The sequence below is a fragment of the Marmota flaviventris genome, chromosome 8, assembly GCF_047511675.1.
Source record: "Marmota flaviventris isolate mMarFla1 chromosome 8, mMarFla1.hap1, whole genome shotgun sequence".
Classification (NCBI taxonomy): Eukaryota; Metazoa; Chordata; class Mammalia; order Rodentia; family Sciuridae; genus Marmota; species Marmota flaviventris.
The window spans coordinates 89,869,072-89,888,715 of record NC_092505.1 but is presented as its reverse complement, the minus strand read 5'-3'; the positions used below and the strand labels follow the sequence as shown (position 1 = coordinate 89,888,715).

Here is a 19,644-nt window from a genome sequence, read left to right as displayed (position 1 = left end):
ACTAACAGAGAAGTTAAAAGATTATCTAAGCAAAGGAAACAACCATAAGCTAATAATATTGGGGAAGAAACATAGCTAGAATTATTAGGAATTGCATTGTTCATGAAAAAAGAAGGGGGGAAACATACAAAATAATATTTAGCTATAGCTTAAGTATACAGCTAATGGTTTTCCATCTTCCCTCTGCTTTTTAGAGCTCCAGAAGCCATAGCTGGTATATTCTTTAAAAATGTACAAACTCATCTTGAGATTCTTTCAATATCACACCTTACTCTGCAGAAATCAACAGCATCTAATCTTCCTTCCCTGAACCACCAACACTCTTCTACAGGAAGGAGAAAGTAGAAATAGTCATTAAAAATTCCAATTTCTCCCAGAGTGAAACTCCACTATATTTAATCTCACTAATGAAGATTTGTGTAAAAACTGTTCCTTCCTTGATTATGAAGAAAATCTTCCAGCAAAAGAGAAACTAAATTTTATTCACATTATTTGAATATAATGAACATAAAGAGTATATAGCCTTCAGGGGAGAAAAAAATCAATATCATTTCTTAAAATTTACTTTGCAAAGAACTTCAATAATTAGTTGCTACTGCGATAAGCCACATTCCAATGGGTAAACACAGGTGCATGCATGCGCACACACATAAACTCTCTCTCACACTCCTTTAGAAACTATTATACTTACTGAACCATCTGATGCACTGGCTCCAACTTTGTCTCCTGCTGCATTCCAGCAAACTTCAAAAATTCCACCTGTTCCCCTATAGCTGTGAACTAGAGCACCTGTCTAAAAAATGAAAAGCAGAATCTTAAAAATTAAAATTACAAATCCAACAGTGAGATAAAAATATTACATGGTTTTATGTCTAGCAATCAGAAACTGGACTTAGCTTCAAGTCCAAAATAAGTGCAAATTCTGAAATGCTAGAAATGTAATGAAGATTTTTTTAAAAAAATAAAAATACTATCAGTTTGCTCTCAAAAGATTACTCTAACACATATTCAGTTCTACTAGTGTTAATGACAACACTTGACTAAGATATCTTTGGCTTCTTTGACACAGATAATAACAGCCATAAATAAAGATTTAGTATGTGACATGAAATACATATTTGTTATTATCACTTAAAAAAGCATGAGTTTTGTTATGTTCAAAAACAAAATTAATTCTGTTTGATAAAACATTTCAAAGAGGAAATATAACAAATAAAGATAATCCCAATATAAATCTATTGTTTATACCATATTTATTTATATTTATTCGTAGTCCTTAACTACAGAAGGAAATGGGTCAAAGAGGAGGATAAAATAATATTTATTATTATTATTAGTGCTGGGGATTGAATCCAGGGTCTTATGCATGCAAGGCATGCACTCTACCAATAGAGCTATATCCCCAGCCCTATACATTATTCTTGAAAGATGTTATAAGTTAAAAAGAAATGAGCAGGAACACTAATAATTTCATTGATAATTTAGCCAAAAGTGGAACTAAATTATTTAATTCCTTCAGTAATGAAAACAAAAATCATTCCACTGCTCTAAATACAATTCAGTCCAAAAATGTATATTCCTATGAAGTCAGTCATTAATAGGGCAGAGGGCAGAAGCCCTGTTGCGAGAACTGGAAAACATGAAACATGTGCTCTGGCACTCTGCTAGGACAAACCACTGAAGTGACCCTTGCAGTTTTATGTTACCCTAAAAAGTCAAGCAAAAGAGCAGCTCTAATTAAAAACAACATGATAGCAAACCACATACCTTACATATACTTCCCAATATAGTCTATACATGTTAACTACTAGACTGGAATATTATTTTCCTTTCTTTCCTCTTCAAATTCAGTCTGATAATAGTGGCACAAACCACAGATGCTTGCTATGGCTGATTTAAGAATGTGAAGGCCCAGTTGTTTCTTTTGCTTTCTACCTAAAATTTCTGATAATTTATGGGATTAATGAAAACTGAGTATACAGTAAGCCTGGAGTATAGTTAATGAGAAAAGAATGTCATCAACAAAATCTAAACTCAGCTGAGGTATAGAAAATAAAATATGTATAATCTACAGATGTCTTTGGAGTTAAAAACGTACTTTTCAAAATACTTAATCTCTAAGTTTGAACTGGACTACAATTAACCAAAATGGTATGGTCAACAAGTCAGGGTTACAACACTAAAGGGCCAATGGGCCAGATATTGGGAAAAGCCTCAATCATTTACCTGTCAAACACTTAAATAAGGCATTACCCAAGTAATAACAGGAAATAAATGTATGTAGATATGACAAAACAATCATCACTTTTCTCCTGCATTGAAAATTCACTAGGTACCATTTTATTACTTTTGAACTTAAATTAAAATGAGGTATCTCATAAACAAAGTGACACAATAAAATATGGTTAGCTGATCAAATGCCCTTATAAGCACAGCAATGTGCTGTACTACTCCCTACTTCATTACCCAAATTTCATTAAAATTGACTTTGTCACAAAGAACTAAATGAGAACTTAAAAATGGATCAAACGTAAGCAAAGAGTAAATTAACGAATATATTTTAAGGAATGTATTTTGCATAGTAACATAGTAACATAAAGGTACCTCAGAATAAATTAAGAAAAAGAAAAGATGATCTTGGTAGAAAATTATAACATTTTACTGAATTTATGAATAAAAGACAAATAATGGAAATATATTTATGGGTGATAAAATTCAATGACAATGATTTCCTCCAATTTCACCTATAAATTCAAAGCAGTCATAAGCAAAGTACAGAAATGTATATGCTCTTTGTTGGAAATATTAAAGACCAAAGGCGAAGAACAGTAAAGTAACTTTATTTTGCACCATATATAAAAATCAATCGCAAAGAGGTTAAAAGCACATACAAAAAGCTTAAAGTACTTTATGAAAGGAAGCAATAAAAAAAAAAATAAATCTGAAAACTAAAATTAAAAACTTCTCCATGATAAATACCATTCAAAATTAAAAAATGAAAAGACGGGAACTGCAAGATCATTGCAATCCATACGACCAAAGTGAATTAGTATACAAAATGAACAGAACACCAACTATTCAATAGGGGTGGGGGGATGAATACACTATAGAAATATAAGGGGAGATGTCTGCACTGAGTGCATCTACTCCAAAAAAAGAATATTCAAATGGAAAATAAGAATTTAAAAAGACATTAAACTCACCAACAATCAAGGAAGAACAAATTAAAACAAAGTATTATCCACCAAATTGGACAAATATTTAGCAGTCTGATGATCTCAAGACAGAGAAAAATAGGAAATCCAAAATATTGCTACTAGAAGTAAAAATTTGGTATAAGGAGTCTGAAAGCAGTTTTGTAGGCCCATAATCTCCATACACATTCACAGACAAGTATGTATGTGCACGCACATTATGTATGTGTGGTAAAAGTATTAGAAAAACCTTCATTCATTTGCAAAAGAAAACACATGCAAGAATGTTCACAGCAAATGTTTATAAGCCTACCAATAAGAAAATGAATAAACAGCTACATTCAGACAATGTTCTAGAGTAATCATCATTCTTGACCTACATGTATTCATGTGATTATAATTAAAACATAAAATGGTAAAAAATACAAGCTTTAAATGATATATACAATTTCATACCATTTATGTACAATTTGACAACACAAAACAGTTAAAACATGTCAGTTAATACATCATGGGAATAACAAATACACTGTACAGGTTTGCTTAGAGCCTCTAGGAAGGAAGAGAAAAAAGAAAGGAGGTAAACACTTTAGCTCTATCTACTTTTGTCATGTAAATGCAGAAAGAAAAGGATCTAAAACAAGTGTGGCAAGAGGTTCCTATCAATTAAATCTGGTTGGTAGGCATATGGATGTTCATAATAATATTTTGTTAGAAATATAATTAAAAGAGAAAATGAAAAACAAGACTAATTTAAATGTGTGAAGATTTATATTACTGTTATTTATATTTTGATTCATTTTTACAAATATTCTACTGAAAAGTTTTAAAAGGTTGAGTTAGGTACACAATTAGTGTCCTCTCAGACACAGTTAAAATTTAGAAACAAATTTCTAAAGCATGTACATTTAGTTACAGAATATATTCAACACAGGCAAATATTCATAAAGAGAGAAAAAGGAAGAGCAGAGACAAGAAAGTAACAGTGAAATATCAACATTAAATATTCACATGTCAAGGGCCTTATTTTTCTAGTATATAAGAAGTTTATAGAAATCAAAAAGATCAATAACTCAAGCAACATGTGTCCTACAACTGCAAAGACGAATGAAGAGACAGGTGACTGCAGAGCCTATACTATAAAAGAAATGTGGTACATGGAACACAAAAACTAAAACACGGGAAACAAAATTTTTTCAACTTTTTAAAAAATTTCTTTATTTTTATGTGGTGCTGAGGATCGAACCCAGTGCCTCACACATGCGAGGCAAGAGCTCTACCACTGAGCTATAACCCCAGCCCCAGAAAAATTTTTTTTAAGAAAAAGAAAGCAAAAGGCGGTGCTACTTTTAGGAAAGGAAGGAACTGTACACAGCACAGTCTCTGAAAACATCATATGGATTACAAGTTTGTTTTTTTTTTTTTCTAATAATTCACTGTGTTCAGCCATAAAATCTTATCTCTTAATACATTTTTTTGAAGGGCAGGGGAGAACCAGGGATTAAACTCAGGGGCAATTGGCCACTGAGCCACATCCCCAGTCCTATTTTGTATTTTATTTGGAGAGAGGGTCTCACTAAATTTCTTAGTATTTTGACGTTGCTAAGGCTGACTTTGAACTCACAATCCTCCTGTCTCACCCTCCTGTGCTGCTGGGATTACAGGCGTGCACCATTATGCCTGGCTTCTTAATATATTTTTGATTACTCATACAGAGCTCCTTCAACGAATTCTTTTAGAAAGTGTCATTTACTTAAATAAATGTGTCTTAAGCTTTCACACTCTATGTCTACTACGCTACTTAAAAAACCAAATATAATAATAAATAAAAATAAGAAATCTAAATCTATTTCTAAATTCTGGTGTACATATGAAAATATTTGTTTTCATATTTATTTAACTGGAAATTCCCCCAAAATGTATTGTATTTTTAGAAGAAAGTACTGAAGTAACATTGCATGAGGAATAACCAAAGGGGTGGAGGGTTGGGTAAGCAAAAGCAAATGTTTCCCATTAAATCCTTGAGTGTTTGATCATTTAAATAACTTAGACATACCTGTGTGTTCCAGATGTGCACACATTTGTCAAAAGAACCACTTGCCAGATACCTGCCATCAGGACTGAAAGCTACACTGTACACAGGCTCTTGGTGTTTTGTCAAAGTATGGATGCAAATTCCTCGGTCTACATCCCATAACCTAACAGTAGAATCGAAGGATGCACTGAAAAGGGAGGGAAAAATTTTTTTATAAGTTATAGAATACTTTCTCAGACTTGCTCCCAACCTCCCATAGTCTGCTATTCCTAAATGGCTTGCTACAAATCCTTTATGAGAAGCAGACTGGACTATTTAGATGAAAGTATTTTAGAAAGTAAAAGCTAACCAAAGAGAAAGGCAGCTTTAAACCATCTCCAAATCCCTGAATTGGAAAACATAAATGGGCTAATTTACTGCATTCTTCTCTTTAAATAATCCATTTTTACTGATCCACACAAAATTGCCCATATTTTATATTTTATCTTTTTTTAAAAAATGCTGATGAAATTTTATCATACTATGCCTCAATTACTTGCGTTTTAATCAACATTAGATATCACCAGTTGATATTTGACTATTTCCCAGAAATACTACTAAGAAAACCCCATGTTTAAAGCTTTCCATAAAATGTATTCTTGTAAAATAGATTCCTATTTCATGGAAACGTCCCTAATTTTCTGTCACAGTTAGTAGAAGTTATTATTTATAGAAGAATCATAAAAGGAAGAATAAAATGGAAATATCACCTTGCTAACATAAGGTTGGCATTTGGATTATTTGTCCCTGGTCCTGTTGGACTCCATTTAATAGTATAAATTTCTTTATTATGTGCTTGCAAATCATGGACACAATTGTCTTGTTTCATACTCCATATCTAAATAAAAAAGAAAAATAAATATAATTTTTTTCTATAAAATGGAAACATTTAAAATGCTATTTTGCCAGAAAATCAGAACAATTATAGGAATCAAGAGAATATTTATAGAGATTTGTATGCAATGGAATATATTTAACATTTCTCTCTATATAAAAATGATAAATTAGCTTTTAAGCCCTCTATAAATATTCACTATTCTGAGATGAGGACTTGAAGGCTGAATTAACTGTAGTTGTTCTAAGATTACTTTGAATACCTTTAGATGGTGCAAGTCAATTTTTAAGAAGGTCCTTGACTAATGATCCTAAATTGTTGAATACCTAGTTTTTATGCTGTTCCCCCCAAAATTATAAATTGCTCTTAAAATTTAGAAGTGAAAAAAAAGCAACCTACAACTAATATAATGATAACTCACAGAGAATAAACTAACAGATACAATAATTAAAGTTAAAATGACCAGGTGGAGAATAACTTTTCCTAAGATCAAAATGGGCCTACACATACATACAGATTTTTAAATGTTTATTATTTTTGAACAAAAATTAACAGAAGTCTGTAACAGAAGTATTTCTTATATTCAATACAAACATTGGGGGGGACAGAGGATGGAGGTTTTGCAATATCTTGCCAAACACAAATAGTAACCTCAACTGAAAGAGAAATAAAAATTAGCTGAAATTCACATTTCGGTAATGTAACTAATGGAAGGCAATAAAGCGTTATCATAGTGATTTTTTTCTTTTTTTATGGTTAAGTATTTATAACCCGAAATAAATAAATCTAAAACACGTTTCCAAAACTTATTTTATTAGACCGGTCAATAGCAAGTAATACTATTGGCCACCACCATCTCTTGAAAAACTCTTCTCTACATACTTGCTTCTCTTTCCACTTTTGTCATTACTTCTCAGTTTCCCTTTGGAAACTCATCCTTCTTGAGTTGGTAATTCTTAAAAGAGTTTCTTAAGATTATTCTCTGTCACTTCTTTAAAATCCAAGATGAAGAAAGGCTGAAAATTTCTAGTTCCAACCTATTCCTCCAGCTTGTAACTCAATCCATGACACTAGCCTTCTTTCATTTCCTCATATGTGCCATACACTGTCCCAAAATAATTTTTACTAGCAAACCTTGCAAGATGGGGCCAGACTCAAGAACTGTCTGTCTGAAAACACAGCAAGTACTTATAGGGATGGATGGAGGGGAGGGGTCCATAAGGTTTCCAGGATAAATTTAGTCTTTTTATGGTAGAAGGAAAACAGTTTTCACAATTGTCGTATCTGCAAGGGGCATTAGTCTGCAGCCACTGGTACTGCAAAGTCAAGAATAAAACTGTATTCAGCAGAGTTAGTTAATGCAGAAGAGGATTCCAGGTTTCAATCATTTGAGATTTGTGTTAGGTTGTTCTTTACCTCAAAATTCTTTTTCCCTAACTGAGGTATGCCATATTCTTAGGTGAAAGACCTCTTTTTGTTTGTTTGTTTGTTTGTTTTTCCACTCACACAACAAAGAAGGAAAAAATAATCCACATTGAAATGTGTATGTGGCATGTTCATTAGGCTCCCTCACTACAAGGTTCTCTGCTATGTATCAAATTTCCCAGTAAGGGTATTATACAATCATACCACAGTAAAATCAAGCTAATACAATTCATAGAATTTTAGTAAAATGCACAAATGCTACCAAGATCTCAAGTATTTAGTGGTCAAATATTTACAGGTACAATTAAACTTTAACTGCACCAACAAATAACTTCCTAATAGTGAAGATAACTTATCACACTTATTATTATCTATGATGGTTAATTTTCTGTGACAACTTTATTGAGTCACAGAAATCTAAATTAGGTAATCCAAGAAAAGGAGTTTAATACAAGGAAATGATTTTAGAAATATTGCGAAGAGTGAAAAACAGAGGAATGTGAGGTCCTCCAGAGGTGAACAACTGCAAGAAGACAAAGACTGCAGAGAAAGCAGGAGATGTTTGTCCAGTGGGAACTAGAGATACAGAGAAGAACCTGACTGGCAAGAGCAAGACCCTTCCCAGAGACCCAACCTATCTTCCATTGTATGAACCCATCTGGAAAAACAGGCACAGGAACCTGGGAAGTATGATTTGCAAAGTGAGCCCCCTGGGTTACAGAACATTAGCAGGGCACAGTATGGTCAGGAATGAATCTGAGAGCAGACTAACAAGAGTAGGACAGCCATCCACACTGCTGCTAGAAGCTGAGATACACCCAGAGCAGCAGAGTACATACACAGTGCTGAGAGAAGTTGATCCACATTTACTTGCTGATTTAGGTTCGATTTTCTAGAAATCATACACTGAGCCAACTGTTTGAGTAAAGTGATATATTAAGGAAACTTTGAGGAGAAACAAGTAAGGTAATAGAGGAAGCAGGTTGGAAAAAAAGAAGAAACCAAGAAAGGATGAGGATGGGGTACTCAAATATTTGGTTAAACTCTACCTCTGGGTGTTTCTGGATGAGAAACAAGTGAAGCAGATTTCCTTTCCTAATATAGATAGACATTATGCAGATCTAGTGACAGATGAAATAAAATAAAAAAGGCAGAGGAAGAAAGAATTCTCTTCCCTGGCCTGACTGCTGAGGTGGAACACGAGTCTTCAGCTCTTTGAATTGAGACTTACATCACTGGTACTCCTGGTTCCCAGGCCTTGTGACTCAGACAGCACCAGCATTCCAGGGTCTCCAGACTGCACACAGCAGATAGGGGGACTTCCCATCCTCCATAGTCATGTGTACCAAATTCCTCATAATCTCTTACAGATCAACCCCCTCCCCTTCTCACTTCCTATTGGTTCTATTTCTATGGAGAATACTGATTAATACATTATCATAATTTACATGATACAGCCTTTCTTTTAATAAAATTTACTTACTCTATTCAAGAATTTTTACATATTTAAGAAAATACAAAATATGTGTGTGGGGGGGATTAATCATCCAAAGTCAACAAGTACTCAGCTAGGCTTAAATGTAACAGGGATATTCTAAACAGTCTTAAAACGGCCAGAGTAGCCATACTATGTGTATCCCTAACCCATCTCTTCCCACTAAATGAATTACCTTCAAAGTCATGTCATCAGAACAGGAGGCCAGGAGATTGCCAGTTGGGTCCCATTTGATAGCATTTACTTCATTCTAAAAATAACAGTAAATTTTCACATTTTTGGTTTACAAACTACAGTGATACTTGGACATCAAGCATACGTACTTCAAAACATTCTGGAACATTATTTTTTCATCATTGTCATTTTAAAGGGGAAAAAAGGTTTCTTACCGTATGTCCCTGGAATGTTTTAATAGGTCTGTCTTGTCCTAATTTGCAGACGTGAATGCACATATCTGTACTACAAGAAGCAAAGGTATTGTTGCTTTGCCAGTCAACATCCAATGCCGGTGCTGGAAAGGAATAAAAGTTATTAGGTCTGCTTCTATTCCACATGTACTGAATAACAAGTATGCTAAATAACACTTAAGTATTTCATCTTATACTTTTTAAGAAACTAAGAAAAAATTTAACAAGCTAAATAAATATAATAACCATTAATAAATTTTGGTTTAGTTATTTCTATGTGAGACACAGCCTAACAGAAAATATACTGGCCTAGTAATCTGCTCCATAAATTACTAGCATAGGAACTTGATTTCAGACCCAAGCAAGTCACTAAACTTCTCAAGGTGATTCCTTATTTAAGAATGATAATATTCTACCTATAACCTTAGTATACAGGATATTATGAAGATTATGCAAGAACTTTGCAAAATTACAAGAGTTAGACAAAAGTTATTCATGTAAGTATTACTGCCATTAACCCCCTGATAACGGAACAATGAAACATCATTAGTGAATATTTTTTCTTCTAAGCAATATCTAGTCAAATACCCCTTAAAAAAAAAAAAAATCAAATACCTCTTAAAATAATTGAACTTAAAACCTAAAAAGCTGGCTACTTGCCCATGCAGGACCTCTGGGTGCCAGACCAGGACTACAGCATCAGCACCTGCACAGGACTTCTGGCCGCCCACCTGTGCAGGAATCCTGGGTGCTGCTCCCATGTGGACCCCCATCTACCAACGTGGGGCTTTTCCCAGTTGCCTCCATTTTGGTACACCACAGCCACTTCCACAGTCCACTATACCCAGTAGCCTGCACCTGGGGATACTGCACAGGATCTGGAGATAGCTGCCAGCCACAATACACATGCCATTGAGCTACATCTCGCCACCACCCGGCCCCACCAACCTGACACCCCATTGCTGAAAGCAGCCACCTCTATCTTGAGACACCTTCATCACCATCTTTAGTTGAGGCAACCGCCAGCTTGGAACCCTGGCTGGGGTTTAGACGCAATATCATAGTACCTTTCTTTAGTCCCCAACTCGCCCATATCCCTGGCACCTGCTAACCTGGCACAGTGCCTGTGGCTATGCAGCCCATCCATAGCTCACAAAACGTGGCTCCAAACTGCCCAATACAAAACAGCTCTCTGCAAAGAGTGTGCAGCCCCCAAAGCAAAGACCACAAGACCTCCAGAGAGAAAGGTTCCTGATTGGAAGTAGAAAGGAAGGGGTAAGGTACAGTTAATTAGAGACCAGGAATTGTGAGGTCTACATGAAATATAAGGAGATAAGACCAGGCACCCACATCGCACAAGCAGGCCCCAAAGGAGATCCTTAGGGTGCAGTCTCCCATCAGGACCAGCAAATGTTATACCCCATCTCCACGAGCTCTGCCCAGAAGACCAACCCTCCCACCCTAATAACTTTTACCATCCTGAGGGTGGATACACCAGTAAATAATTGAAAATCTCACCCATTGGATGAGAAGGGAAGCAGGAAAGATACTGATCTCCAACAAAAACAATCCCTATATCTTCCTTCAAGATTCCCCCCCACTCTCTTTTTGCCCTCACATCCCCAACATTTGTGAAACCAAGTACTTTTCATGAATTAAGCTACTGAGAATCAGACTGTCTTAATGATATAGTACCATTTGTGTTGTATATTCTTTTATCGCCTATTTTTATATTTCTTATTTTTCTTAATATTTCTGTTTTATTGTACTCTATTGTCTTCCCACTTATTTGTCTCCCCAAAATCACTTTCTCTCTCTCCTCTTACTACTAAACCAACTTCTTCAGATTCTTCTTTCACGCTTTCTAAGATCTAATAACTCTATACCATCACCTCCTACCCCCTCAGCATCTCATCCTACACCTCACCCTTGGATCTCTGTCCACCATGAGAAACTGTAGATCGTTTTTGCAAACCTACTGTTTATATTGTAGATAATGATTGAACTTACAATTTCTGTATATTGTGACAAAAACGTAAACGTCTTAATAGCAGCTATTTAGCTTTAGGTTTTATATTTTGGGATCTGTTAATATTGTTCTCCCCCTTAAAGGAGAGAGGTATTGGAATCCTGCAGGGACACAATAAACCTATAGGGTAAAAACTGTAATGCTTCATATCCAAAATGCTAGAAGGGAAGACACACAAACAACTTGAAAAAACAAGGGAGAAAGTGCCTCAAACAAACCAAGATACTACATTATTAGAATCTATGACAAGCACTAAAGAAAGCAATGACAGAGGAGGAGTTCAGGATGTACGTGATTAAACTGTTCTGTGAATTAAAGGGGGATATAAGAGAGCAAATAAAGGAAGCAAAAGACCATTTTGATAAAGAGCTAAATAAGCAAATCAGGAAGCAAAAGATTACTTCAATAAGGAGATAGAGAGATTCTGAAAAACGAAAAACAAAACCAAACAGAAATCCTTAAAATGAAAGAAACAATAAACCAAATTAAAAACACAATAGAAAGCACCACGAACAGATTAGATCAAGAAGACAGGACCTCAGACAATGAAGACAAATATATAATCTTGAAAAGAATGTTGACCACACAGTAAAGACAGTAAGAACCATGAGCAGAACATTCAGAAGCATCGGATAACATAAAAAGACAAAATTTAAGAATTATTGGGATAGAGGAAGGCACAGAGTTCCAAACCAAAGGAATGAACAATCTATTCAATGAAATAATATCAGAAAATTTTCCAAACACGAAGAAGGAACTGGAAAATCAAATACAAGAGGCTTACAGGACACCAAATTTACAAAATCACAACAGACTGTCACCAAGGTACATTACAATGGAAATGCCTGGCACACAGAAGATGGAGAGAATTTTAAAAGCCACAAGAGAAAGAAATCAGATTTTATATATATATATATATATATATAGGAAACCAATTAGGATATCTGAAGACTTTTCAACCCAGACCCTGAAAGCTAGAAGATCCTGGACAACATACACCAAGCTCTGAAAGAAAATGGATGCCAAGCAAGAATCTCATACAACTAGAAACAACTAGAACTACAAACTAGAACAAGCAATACAGAACATCCTCCGTAAAATATTCCTCAAAAAAGAAACAAAAAACAATAATGGAAATCAGCAAAGGGAGGTATTACACTAAAGGAAAAACCAATCAAAGGAGAAACCAAATCAAGTTAATACCAAAAATAAACAAAAAACACCGGGAATACAAATCATGTCTCAATAATAACCCTGAATGTTAACTGCCTAAATTCACCTGTCAAAAGACATAAACTGGCAGATTGGATTTAAAAAATGACACAACAATATGCTGCCTTCAAGAGACTCAGGTCATAGGAAAAGACATCCAGACTGAAGGTGAAAGACTGGGGAAAAAACATACCACCACATGGACTGCAAAAACAAGCAGGGGTTTCCATCTTCATCTCAAATAAAGTAGATTTCAAGCCAAAGTTAATCAAAAGGGACAAGGAAGAATATTTTATACTGCTTAAGAGAACCATTCATCAATAAGACATAACAATTATAAATATATATGCCCCAAATAATGGAGCATCTACCTTCATCCAACAAACTCTTCTCAAGTTCAAGAGTCAAATGGACATAACACAAGAATTCTGGTGACTTTAACACATATATTGACTATTTCATCGATCAACAAGTGAATACACTTTCTTCTCAGTAGCACATGAACCCTTCTCTAAAATAAGACCAAATATTATGGCAAGAAGCATTTCAGCAAATACAAAAAAGTAGAGATACTACCCTGCCTTATATCAGATCACAATGGAATGAAATTAAAAATCAATGATAAAGTTAAAAAAAAAAATAGAAGCTACTCCAGCACCTAGAGACTAAATGATATGCTACTGAATGAACAATGGGTTGCAAAAAAACATCAAAGAGGAGATTAAAAAGTCCTTAGGGGTAAATGAAAACACTGACACAACACATTGAAATCTCTGGGACACTATGAAGGCAGTACTAAGAGGAAAGTTCATTGCATGGAGTTCATTCCTTAAAAAAAGAAAAAGTCAACAAATAAATGATCTACCATTACATCACAAAGCCCTATAAAAAGAACAAATCAACACCAAAAGCAGCGGAGACAGAAAATAATTAAAATAAGAGCTGAAATCAATGAAATTGATTTCACTGACAAAACAAAAAGTTGGCTCTATGAAACAGTAAATGAAATTGATAAACCTTTAGCCATGCTAATGAACAGAAGAGATAAAACTCAACTAACATCCCTGATGAAAAAGGAAATATCATGACAGACACTACAGAAATACAAACGATAATTAGAAATTACTTTGAAAATATGTACTCCAATAAAATAGAAAATATCAAAGGCATCAACAAATTTCTAGAGTCACATGATTTGCCCAACTGAATCAGGATGATATACACAAGTTAAACACATCAGTTTCAAGCAATGAAATAGAAGATGCCATTAAGAGCCTACCAACTAAGAAAAGCCCAGGACTAGATGGATACACAGCTGAGTTCTACAAGACCTTCAAAGAAGAACTAATACCAATACTCCTCAAATTATTTCATGAAATAGAGAGGGAATACTTCCAAACTCATTCTACGAGGCCAATATTACCCGGATTCAAAACCAGACAAAGATACATCAAAGAAAGAAAACTTTAGACCAGTAACTCTAATGAACATAGATGCAGAATTCTCAATAAAATTCTGGAGAGTGTGTGTGTGTGTGGAGGGGGGTCTGGGGTAATGGCTCAGCAGCAGAACGCTTACCTAGCTTGTTCAAGGCACAGGGTTTGATCCTCAGCGCCACATTAAAATAAATAAATAAATTAATTAATAAAATAAAGATATTGTGTCCAAATACAACTAAAAAAATTAAAATAAAGTTTAAAAAAATAAATAAAATTCTGGCAAATACAAAAACATATCAAAAAGATAGTGCACCAAAATCGAGTGGGGTTCATCCCAGGGATGCAAGATTGGTCAACATATAGAAATCAATAAATGTAATTAATCACATCAATAGACTGAAGATAAGAACAATATGATCATCTCAATAGATGAAGAAAAAGCATTCAAAAAATACAACACCCTTTCATGTTCAAAACACTAGAAAAACTAGGGATAACAGGAACATATCTCAACATTGTAAAAGCTATCTATGCTAAGCCCCAGGGCAACATCATTCTAAAGGGATAAAAATTTAAAGCACTCCCCCTAAAAACTAGAACAAGACAGGGATGCCCTCTTTCACCACTTCTATTTAACATAGTTATTGAAACTCTAGCCAGAGCTATTAAACAGATGAAAGAAATTAAAGGGATATGAATAGGAAAAGCAGAACTCATACTATTTACTATTTGCTGAAAATATGATTCTATAACTAGAAGATCCAAAAAATTCCACAAGAAAACTTCTGGAACTAATAAATGAATTCGGCAAAGCAGAAGGACATAAAATCAACACCCATAAATCAAAGGCATTTCTGTACATCAGTGACAGATCCTCTGAAAGAAAAACTAGGAAAACTATCCCATTTATAAAAGCCTCGAGAAAAATAAAATATCTGGGAATTAACCTAAAAAAGGAGGTGAAAGGCATACACAATGAAAACTACAGAATGCTAAAAAAAGAAATTACAGAAGACATTAGAAGATGGAAAGATCTACCTTGTTCTTGGATAGGCAAAATTTATATTGTCATTATGCACATACTACCAAAAGCACTATACAGATTTAATGGGATTCCAATCAAAATCCTAATGACGTTGCTCATAGAAATAGAAATAGAAAAAGCAGTCATGAACTTTATCTGGAAAAAATAAGAGACCCAGAATAGCTAAAGCAATTCTTAGCAAGAAGAGTGAAGCAGGTAGCATCACTATACCAGACCTTCAACTATACTACAGAGCAATAGTAACAATAACAGCATAGTATTGACCAATGGTACAGAATAGGCACTAGCCCACAAAACTACAATTATCTCATATTAGACAAAGGCACCAAAACCATATATTGGAGAAAAGATAACCTCTTCAACAAATGGTGCGGGGAAAACTAGAAATCTACATGCAGCGAAATAAAATTAAGCCCCTATTGCTCACCATGCACAAAACTCAACTCAAAGTGGATTAAGGAACTAGGAATTAACCCAGAAACACTGCACCTAAAAGAAGAAAAAAGCAGGCCCAAATCTTCATCATGTTGGATTAGGCCCTGACTTCCTTAAGAATCAATAATGGAATGGATTCTAACTAAAAACCTTCTTCTTAGTTAAAGAAACAATCAGTGAAGTAAATAGAGTCTACAGAATGGGAGCAAATTTTTACCAAATGCACATCAAATAGAGAGCATTAATCTCTAGGGTATATAAAGAACTCAAAAATATTAACACCAAAACCCCCCCAAAATAACCCAATCAGTAAATGGGCCAAGGAGGTGAACAGACACTTCTCAGAAGAAGATATACAACCAATCAACAAATATATTTTTTAAAATGTTCATCATTGCTAGCAATTAGAGAAATGCAAATCAAAACTACTCTAAGATTTCATCTCACTCCAGTCAGAATGGCAGCTATTATGAATACAAATAACAATAAACCTTGGTGAGGATGTGGGGAAAAAAGCACACTCATACATTGCTGGTAGGATTGCAGATTGGTGCAGCCAATCTGGAAAGCAGTATGGAGATTCCTTGGGAAACTGGGAATGGAACCACCATTTGACCCAGCTATCCCACTCCTCAGTCTATACCCAAAGGACTTAAAAACAGCATACTACAGGGACACAGCCACATCAATTTTATAGCAGCACAATTCACAATAGCTAAACTGTGAAACCAACCTAGATGCCCTTTAGTAGATGAATGGATAAAGAAAATGTGGTACATTTATACAATGGAATACTACTCAGCATTAAAAGAGAATAAAATCATGGCATTTGCAGGTAAATGGATGGAGCTGGAGTATATAATGCTAAGTGAGATAAGCCAATCCCCAAAAAACAAATGCCTAAAGTTTTCTCTGATATGAGAATGCTGGTCCAAAATGGGGTTGGGAGCTGGGGGGAGGAGCATTAGAGGAAGGGAGGAACTTTAGATAGGACAAAGGGGAAGGAGGGGAAGGGAGAAGGCATGGGGTTAAGAAAGACAGTGGAATGAGATGGACATCATTACCCTAAGTACATGTGTGAAGACACGAATGGGTGTGACTCTACTTTGTGTACACCAGAGACATGAAAAACTGTGCTCTATATGTGTACTATGAATTGAAATGCATTCTACTGTCATGTACAACAAATTAGAATTAAAAAAAAAAAAAAAGTAGCACCCTTGGTTCAAGACTGGAATTACTCTAAAGTTACTAAATATTCCTAATACCTGGGAATCTGGACAAGATTGGGCCTTCTTTACCCAAGAAACTCATCCTTACTTGGTTTTCCCCCCTTCTTTTCCAATCTGCTCTCTATTACCTCACTGCTTCTCTTTAAAAAGTTTCCTTAAATAGCGGGGTTCAGTGGTGCACACCTGTAATCCCAATAGCTTGGGAGGCTGAGTCAGGAGGACTGTAAGTTTACAAGCCAGCCTCCGCAAAAGCAAGGTGCTAAGCAACTCAGTGAGACCCTGTCTCTAAATAAAATACAAAATAGGGCTGGAGATGTGGCTCAGTGGTTAAGCATCCAGAAGTTCCATCCCTAGTGCCCCTTCTCAAAAAAGTTTCCTTAATATATCACTTTATTCAAACATTTGGCTCAGTTGGATTTCTTGAAAAATCAAACCCAAATTAAAAGCAGTTGCAACTATATAAATGTTTTATTTTTTATTTTATTTTATTTTTTTGAGCATTTATTATGTGCCCGGGATTTCAGAAAATGTAATTTTTTATGAATACAAATTAATAATTAATGAAAAATATAGTGTTATATAAGAAACAGTAAATGGTTACCTTCCTTAACTACCTCATTCCTAATTCCGCTTCCTCCTTATCAGAGGAAATTTCTTTCCGGTAGTTTCCAGGATATTTCTAAATTATATGCATGCACTGCTCTTTCTTATTGTACATATATCTTTTGAGTTTTTACTATAGAAGATATGATTTAGTAGTTTTGCAATTGTCTTATGTTCAATCAAGTATTTATTCCCTACCCCATTCTCCTAATGTAGGCAAATTTTCATTTTTATTAGGTTAATATAATATAAATCGTGTGTGTGTGTGTGTGTGTGTGTGTGTGTATGTCTTTCTTTTTTGAGGTGCTGGGGATAAAAGTCAAGGCCTTGTGCTTGCTAGGCAAGCACTCTCCTAGCCCTTCCACTATTGATATTGCTATTTTTATAACTAAGTAACATGGTAACCACAATGTTACTTTTTTCTTACACACTTTTTGTTTTCCCAGGAATAGTATTCATATTTTTGCTTGTTTAGTGTTCTATATAACTATGAATTGTTTTAACCTTCACCTCTTTGCCAGAGCAGTAGATCTGCTCTTGGCTGGTTCAGACACATCAGGTGGACTACTCATTTGGTTTTCTCATGGAGCCACCCCCTAGAGCCATCTGTCAATCCTACCCCTCTCAGGGCTGATTGTAAGCTAATCCTGCTGCCCAACTCTCATCCTGAAATTTGCTTCTAGCATCAGCCCAGAATTCCCTTTACCTCTCTTCTATAGTTGATCTTATATTTTCTAAATTCCAGGCCTTTTTCATCTTGGTAGCATACATCTATAATGGCTTCCTGAGAAAGAAAGCACTGGGATATATACATGTTTTAAAAGTAAAGAAATATAATATGTTAAATCAAACTTAGATGAAAACTACAAGTAAAATGAACAGTGTAGTGGATGGGATAAAATGTATTCTAGAAGCTAAAAAGATGTGTGAACCCAAAGGCAGTATAGAAACTATCCAAAATAAAAAACAGAAAACTATCCAAAGTGAAAAAAAGAAAACACTGGAAGAAAGGAAGAAGGAAGGGAAGAAGAAGGGGGAAAAGAAAGAAGAAAAAAGAATATAGCATCAGTACATTGTGGGACAACTTCAAGCAGACTAATATATAAGAATCTCACCCCACCCACCCCACCCAAAATGTAGAAGTTAGGGAAAGGAAAGAAAAAATTTGAAAAAATAATTGCCAAAATTTTTTCTAATTTGAAGAAAACTATGAACCAAAAGATCCAAGGAGTTTAATGACCTTCAATAATAAGAAACATAAGGAAAACAATACCAAGAAACAACATATTCAAATTGTTCAAAATCAGTGAAAAGGAGAAAATATTAAGACCAGCCAGAGGAAAAAAGACAAATTAGCAACAAAGAGAAAATAGTAGCACATTAAAAAGAGAAAAAAGAAAAAAGTTAAACAACAACAACAAAAAAAAACCAAATGACCCAATCAACAAATGGGCCAAGGACCTGAATAGACACTTCTCAGAAGAGGATATACTATCAATCAACAAAAACACAAAAAAATGCTCACCATCTCTAGCAATCAGAGAAATGCAAATTAAAACTACTCTAAGATACCATCTCACTCCAGTAAGAATGGCAGCCATTATGAAGTCAACAATAAATGCTGGCAAGGATTCAGGGAAAAGGCACACTCATACTTTGCTGGTGGGACTGCAAATTGGTGCAGCCAATTTGGAAAGCAGTATGGAGATTGCTTGGAAAACTGGGAATGGAACGAACCACCATTTGACCCAGCTATTCCTCTTCTTGGAATATACTCAAAGGACCTAAAAACGGCATACTACAGGGACACAGCCACATCAATGTTTATAGCAGCACAATTCACAATAGCTAGACTGTGGAGCCAACCTAGATGCCCTTCAATGGATGAATGGATAAAAAAAATGTGGCATTCATACACAATGGAATACTACTCAGCACTAAAAAATAACAAGATCATGGCATTTGCACGGAAATGGATGGCATTAGAGCAGATTATGCTAAGTAAAGTTAGCCAATCCCAAAAAAACAAATGCCAAATGTCTTCTCTGATAAAAGGGAGGTGACTCAAAATGAGGTAGGGAGGAAGAGCATGAGAAGAAAATTACCTCTAGATAGAAAAGAGCGGTGAGAGGGAAAGGGAGGGAGAAGGGGAATTGCATGGAAGAGGGAAGGAGAGCCCCTTCGTTATACAGAATTCAGGTATGAAGATGTGGGGGGGG

General features: G+C 35.0%; 1 protein-coding gene across 7 annotated transcripts in view; it reads right to left on the bottom strand.

The window, feature by feature from the left end:
* The window catches only part of Tbl1xr1 (TBL1X/Y related 1), a 155,490-nt gene that overhangs the window by 4,988 nt on the left and 130,858 nt on the right, over positions 1 to 19,644 (bottom strand). For all 7 annotated transcript variants that reach the window (XM_071615466.1, XM_071615463.1, XM_071615465.1 and 4 more), the window contains 5 exons: positions 9,413 to 9,534; positions 9,199 to 9,273; positions 5,979 to 6,106; positions 5,251 to 5,416; positions 692 to 793 (listed from right to left, as the gene is read on the bottom strand). In XM_071615466.1, the coding sequence (XP_071471567.1) occupies positions 692 to 793; positions 5,251 to 5,416; positions 5,979 to 6,106; positions 9,199 to 9,273; positions 9,413 to 9,534 (593 nt within the window). The remainder of the gene's footprint in view (positions 1 to 691; positions 794 to 5,250; positions 5,417 to 5,978; positions 6,107 to 9,198; positions 9,274 to 9,412; positions 9,535 to 19,644) is intronic.